This window comes from Meles meles, chromosome 16 (genome assembly GCF_922984935.1).
Source record: "Meles meles chromosome 16, mMelMel3.1 paternal haplotype, whole genome shotgun sequence".
NCBI classification, from domain to species: domain Eukaryota; kingdom Metazoa; phylum Chordata; class Mammalia; order Carnivora; family Mustelidae; genus Meles; species Meles meles.
In genome coordinates this window covers 59,852,456-59,859,382 of record NC_060081.1, presented here as the reverse complement: position 1 = coordinate 59,859,382, position 6,927 = coordinate 59,852,456, and the positions used below count along the sequence as shown (strand labels likewise).

The following is a 6,927-nucleotide window of genomic DNA, read 5'->3' as shown; positions in this document are numbered from 1 at the left end:
AAAAATTTTTTTCAAATACTTTTACCCTGGAGTACTAGCTTTATAGTCAACTTCTCTGCTGCCTCATTTTTCATAGTGTTGACCAGAGAACAGGTTGTGCTTTTATACTCTTAACTGCCAGGTATCTGTAGAATTAAGGGTCGAAAAGCAAGTCCCAGGGGAATGGGGGACATTTTTGAGGAAACAATAGCATCCCTGACACAAGGACAGACTATAAAGTTCGGGGCAAAAAGCTTATCCATTGCTGAGGAAAACAGTTTGTTTTTTCACCTTCTCTTTGCCTTTCTCCCCCATTTTCAAGGCTGTTTAGTTAGCGGTGTCTAGCCCACTGGCTCCAAGAGGCCGGAATATCTAATTTTTATTCGACAGCAATAGCCCCCTATGGTCTCTTCTTTCCTCCTCTTTTGCATGCTTTTTCACTTCCTCACTCCTGGAAGATAATCTATACATACATGATGGTTTTCGTTGTAGTCTATCGCCATATGGACTAGGTTTCCTTATGGCGACCTTGACAGACACCAGGGTGGGAGGCCCGGGGGAGGGGAGAGGCGGTCAGCTCTGTAAGAGAAACCTTCAGACCGCTGTGAGGAGGCGCTACAAGGAGGAGGAGACCACCGAGGTCCATTCAGCGTTCAGTTTTTAAAAAGATTGACGGGATGTGTACCAACTGTCTTTGCTCTAGCTTCTTGCGCGGTCTCGCGAGATACGAACGTGTATGTGGAGGAGGCGTCAAAGGCTCCGCTTTGAGTGGGGGATGGGAATATCTGTGGCGCAATCATTGCGCGAGATTGGGCCATGGTCGCCTGGGCTATGCTTATATCTCGCGATATTTCAGTTGCTCCGGCCTGGAACTGGAGGCAGCTTCTCGCGAGAGCCCGTGCTGAGAGCTCCGTGAGGCCCCGTGTGTTTGTGTGTGTGTATGTGTGTTGGTGGATGTGAGTACGGGGAAGCAGCGGCCGCCATTTCAGAGAGCTTGCCGAAGCTGTCGCAGGGGTGGATCCTGAGCTGCCGAAGCCGCCGTCCTGAACTTCCGCGCGGGCTCCTCTAATCCCATTGTTTCTTTTAGATTCGCTTGGGCCTATCCGCTCTCGGAGCCCGAAATTCGGGCTGGGCGGTACCGTGGCCTGGGCCTAGCGGCTTAACAGTAGCAACAGCGGCAGCAGCAGCAGCCCCCCCCCCCCCTTTCCGAATACAAGCACCCCAGGGGCCCGAAAGCCCGCACAGGTAAGGAGATGTCGCGGGCATGTGTATTGTCCGAGCTTTTCAGAGGTTTGGGTTTTGTCTGGTTTGAGGGGCACTCCTTAGGCGGTGTTTAAGCACTGCGGGGGGGGGGGGCGGTTGGCTGGAGAAATGGGCTGCATTTCGGCGACCGCGCCCTTATTTTCCGGTCGTTTCGATTTTAGGGTTTTTGGGTGTCAGGGACCCCAGAGAGGCTTCGGGCGGATGGCGACCAGCCCCTTCGAGGCCTGGCCGGCCGCGACCTCCCAACATGGCGCCAGCCGAACGCTACCACGGCATACAACCCCTCCCAAGCGAGGGAGTTTCCCTTTGCCCCTAAAATGGCAGCGCGGGTTTTGCGCGGAAAGAGGCGGTCTTCACTCTCGGCGCGCGGGTTCTGTTTTTAGAGTTAATTGTGGCCTTTTTTTTTTTGGATCGTACATTTAATGTATTTCCGTGTGTTCAGTCTTGGGAGACATTTCAGATTTAATTACCAAGCCTGGTTAAGTGCATCGTGCCACTTTACTCATTCGAGGACTTTTTGAAGGTTTTTCTGAAGTTTTGGAGTTTGTCGGGTAGAGAGGTTGAGCGCAGTTGAAAAATGTCTACTCACTTGAATTACCTTTCTTATTTTCTAGGCGATTAGAGAAAATGGCAGACGATATTGATATTGAAGCAATGCTTGAGGCTCCTTACAAGAAGGTGAGAAAAAACATGTCGGTGAGGTATATATATTTCTTAATTTAGCATTATCACGAAACTACTGCTGAAATGTAAACTAACATCCCCGGAGCCCTCTTGATTTATCTTATCAGAGATGCATTACGTGTAACTTACAAAAGTAAATATATGCTATTGATGTAATAATATTGTGCAGTAGTTTCACTTCAGCGTGATGAATAAATGCCCATCTATCTCTCTTTGTAGACTTGCCTAACGATATCTCACCTCTACTCCCATGAATTCACCTTTGATTCCAGTGTGAACTGTCAATCATAAGGTAGTAATTGAGTGACTTATCGCTGTACCGTGGTCCCCTAGGTAAAATGACTCAACTAAGAATTACCAGCTCCAGTTTGGTATAGCAAAAAGGTGAATGTAGTGGTTTGGGAAAAGTGCAGGGGTCCAAGAATAACAAAGCATAACCAGTCTATGGCAAGCAAATCTTTTAAGTTTTACAAGAAGAAATGGGTGAGATTTAAATTTTTTTTTCTACATATATATGACTGGTGATAGTAAATACTGAAACAGGCAGGTGATGATCTGCTCAGTTAAAAATTACTGAAATTCTTGGATCCCTGAATAGAAATTTTTTTTTTAAAGTAAAGGAGGCAGTATCACAACTTAAGAGTCACTTGATGACTGTTTTACTGTGCTCCATATTGTTTTATTTTTACTTAGTCCCTGCCATAATATTTCACACTAAAAGCTACAAAGGAATTATTTTGGCTAGTAGTATAGTCTGACCCATTTCAGTATCACAGTAAAAGTAAAAAGTGTCTTTTCATTCTTTCACCAGTTGGTGGTGAAAATAGCAGTATGCATGCATTATCACTGGTGTCGCAAACTGTAAGCTTTGTAAGTTAGCACTTATACTTCTATAACTGATGCGATCAAACTTTAAAAAATAAACATTGCGCTAAACCTTTTAAAATAATACATCTGTTTTGGAGTGTATAGCACGACCATGTGGTACCAGTTTGGATGAGTTCTTTTTAGCTTTAAATAGTGTATGTAGTTGTATAATGCTTAGACTCTTGAAGAACTACTTTCTGTTTTAATGTTAAGATTCTTGTGTCTTAGTTTAACATGGATGTAATTCCATGTAAACAGGTATGGAAGTAGGAAATGTTTAGGTTGGACTGGTGGATTATTAATTGACTTTCTTGGGTTCTTGGGAGTCAACATTACTAAAGCAGTGTGAATCCCTGTTTGCTTCAGGGCGAGATGTGTGACAGAGGTGGCATCAAGCTCTTACAGTCCCAACCCTCCAACGGAAATGGGCGAAGATCTCAGGAATGGCATCGGTCACAGGAAATCGATAGTGGCTGGCTGCTAGCATGGCCACTTGGGGCTTAGGCAGAAATAGAGCCATGGTACTGACCAAAGGGACCATAGCACATGGAATAAAACTCAAAACAGGACTTCATTCATGTTTTTTAGAAATTCTATTTAACCACTTCAACAACTGTAAATGTGGATAACTTAATATCTAACTATATAAGAAAGTAAAATTTTAACATGTTAATATGCATTTTTATTTTTGTATCTTGATGACTTAATTGTAAGCAACAAAGTGGTTAAACACGTACCCATCTAAATTTTTTTATAGCCTTCCATGTTAAACTATAAACAAGTAATTAGTTTTAAAATTGTTTTGTATTTTCTTATTCCTATTCCCTTTACCCTTTGACAACTTGAAATGTTACCACTTCGTCCTCATGATGTTCTTCTATCAACCCTGCTTAGGATGAGAACAAGTTGAGCAGTGCTAACGGCCATGAAGAACGTAGCAAAAAGTAAGTTATAAGAAGGGACCTGGGGTGGGGGGACCTTTATATGATTGAGATCTTAAGTTTTGTTCCTGTGGCTGTAGCATCAAACAAAGTTCTCTTCAGAAGCTTTTTCTTGTCTCTCTCAGAGAAGTCGTTCTTTACCTTCTGAAGGGATGAGAAACTATTTGAGGATATGAAACTGTGAATTTTTTCCCTAGATTTCAGTATATAGTTTCAGGGATCTTTTGGACACCTTCCCCTCCAAGTCTATACACGACAATCTGGATAAGAGTTCCTGTATTAGAGTTTGTCTTTGTCTTAAATTTATAAACTTGGGCTTAATATTTTGGTGGTGTACCCATAAAACTTCCATATCCACTGAAGATGGGTTAGGAAGAAGAAAAGGTAACAAATAACCGGCCTGTGGAAAACAGTTGTTGGCTTTAGAGGAGTCAGAGCTGTGAATTATTTATGTATCTTGCTGCTTAAAGGCCCTTTTTGTAGCAACATTATAGCATACTTGAGTACTTTTTAGGTGCCTTTTACATGGCTCTTGTTGCTTAAGCTTTTAAAACTCTATTACTTGAATAGTGAAAATGGAATTTTTAAAAAAAATTGTGCATATTAATGCAATTTACTGTGTTAAATGAGTAACCTGTAATAGTAACTCAGTGCTATAGACTAGTATAGAATACAGTATATGATATTTCAATGACAGCATAAACCAGAATCACTTTATAAAGTTGGATCCTATTTTTGGAGTATACTTTCTGCTCTAAAAATTAGTGACTCTTAACATCACGTGGTCATGTTATAAGCTTCAAGTTGTTTCAGTAGCCTATTTTGTTTTGTCATTAATTTGTAATGTACATGACTCCATCTAATGGAAAATGACAACAAAATGATAACATAGTCCCTTATTTGATTTTCGGCTCTTTTCCTAATAAGAGCTCAAAATGCTTCATAATACACTACCTCAACTTCCTCACAACAACTTTTATTAGGTTGATAAAATTTCACAAAAGAGATGAGGAAATTCTAAAATTGATTATGTAGGCTTTGTTATGCTGATTATTTTATTCTTAACAATTCCCGTAAAAAATGTAATGGATTTTAAACGATGCAGTTTGCATAAAATGTCTTTGGGGGGGGGGATCTGAGTTGGGTAGAGGGTCTGTTACAGTCAAAACAGATTGTGGGAATTAATCACATCGGGTTTAGTCTTGAATTGTTACGATTTAAGGCAATCAGACAACTACTGCATTGTTTAATGTCACATGGTTTTAGACGTTTTCCCAAAGTAACAGTTTCCTAATTAATGGTTTTAATTCCCAGTTTGTAATAAAAACCTAGATAGGACTATCCACATAAATTGAAATTATCCAATCTAGGTATCAGGCCTATTGGGTAGGTAAAGATCTTACCCTAAGTGCCAAAAGGATGAGGACATGCACTTCGGTCACAGAGTTTTCTTTGTTTGACCAGTCTCAGATGTCACTCCTTGCTACTAACTTGATCTCCAGTTTGTATTTGTTTTCATTGTGCATCTAAGCTCATTAAGGCTACCAAGCTTTTACAGGAAATTCAGCATCAAAGTCTCCATGACCGATGCTTTGTGGCCTTTATTTAATGTGGAGTCTTGTGACACTGAATAGAAGAATGGATAATTTTCTTTAATTGGCTGTAGGGTAGCCAATATAAGGGAACGTCCTTTTGAAATATCCCAACTACGACCTAGTATTGTTTTAAATGTACAAATTGTTTGTCATATTTCTCATTCTCTGTTAAACCTGCTTAAATAAATGGCTTTTTAGTTCAATCAGGAACTTTTCACCCATTTTTCTAAAGGGAATTGAGCTTTCAAATTTATTTTAAAATTATGTAGAAATAAATTTTCATATTTAAGTTTAGATAAAATGTAAAATGACAGTGTTCTGCGCATTAGTGTTCTGCATAAATTCTCTTAAAGAAAAGTGCCATGTTGCATTTTTCATCTTAAAACTTCATGGTCTTAAAAATAATTGAGCGTTGGGATATAGTTTTAAGAAAAAATGTGCAACCTGAGGAATTGAAAGTTGACCAATTAGTAAATGTTTTCTTTCAAAAAAATAGTTCTGATTCTCAATACCTACACTCAGTTGTATTCTGGTAGTAGTAGAAGGAACGAAGTTTAATACAAATTGGTTACAGCCTACTTTCTGAAGAGCTATACCCCTGAGTTTGGCAAGAACTCAAAGTATACCTTTTAAGTATCTGAGCTTGCCTTCATGGGAATATTATTTGTTAGTGTAACCATTTTCGGAAAGTCTAAAGTAGCTTCCATTCAGTTAAGCTCTTTAGGAATTACTCAAAAGGATAACAATAAAATGACACAGTTGAAATATATTGGCTACTGTGTGTGGATTATCTATAAATTTTGGAATAAATGACTTTTCTATTTTTTTTCTTATTTTCCAGAGTACTTTGCATTTAAATTTTAGATCTTCTTACATGGAAGAGGTCAAATCCAGTTATAGCAAAACACCTTTACAGGAGAGGCCATATAACCAAAAAGTCCAAAGGCCCAGCCCAGTGGACCATTTACTTCAATGATGTTCAGTACAAAATTCCACTGCCACTAAAGACTTTGGAAAGTCCCTTTTAAGTTGTAACAGGATTTGACTATTAGTGTGGATTTTGATAACCCTTCTTTAGTTAACTTAATGTTCTTTCAAGCTGCAATTTGTTATAGAGAAGTATATTGCTGTCTTAATTTTTTGTCTGGGCTTTTATGAAGAGGATCATGCTTCTGAATGTCTTAGTATGTTGCTGTCTTTTTACCTGTCTGGGGTTGCCTTCAGATGTGGGTGGGGACTCATTTGTAAAAAGTTCTAGGAAGACTTTTAGTTGAAGGTAGCTCTCCAATTTTCCAGTCCTTTCCTTTGGCAGAATAAGTTTTGGGCCTAAAAAGACATAGATTGGGAGGTTGGCTGCCTCTCTGCTGTGGACCGTCTGTGAGCAGAGCAATACTTTCCTTTTTTGTGGGGGATGGAGTTACTTTTTACTTTGTCCCCTGATTGATTATATGTAGGACTTTTGATGATAGCTATCTCACAGAATTCTTAGGCTAAGACAGTGTCAGGTGTTGCAGGCAACAAAGTTGGAATGTAATCTGTTGCCCTTTTGGGCATTGCTTTGATGAGTTCTATATAAATAATGAGTGTAGCCTAATTTT

The 6,927-nt window shown here is 39.6% G+C and overlaps 1 protein-coding gene across 6 annotated transcripts in view; it reads left to right on the top strand.

Annotated features, from left to right (window-relative positions):
* The first annotated feature begins 912 nt into the window (after window positions 1–912).
* RBM39 (RNA binding motif protein 39) overlaps window positions 913–6,927 on the top strand; it is a 33,748-nt gene continuing 27,733 nt past the window's right edge. For 4 of the 6 annotated variants that reach the window (XM_045980124.1, XM_045980123.1, XM_045980122.1 and 1 more), the window contains exons 1-3: window positions 913–1,224; window positions 1,857–1,920; window positions 3,688–3,737. In XM_045980124.1, coding sequence (XP_045836080.1) covers window positions 1,870–1,920; window positions 3,688–3,737 — 101 coding nt within the window. In that variant the 5' untranslated portion in view covers window positions 913–1,224; window positions 1,857–1,869. Of the gene's footprint in view, window positions 1,225–1,856; window positions 1,921–2,145; window positions 2,219–3,687; window positions 3,738–6,927 lie in introns of those variants that run through there. The other 2 variants (XM_045980125.1, XM_045980126.1) reach the window with 2 other exon arrangements.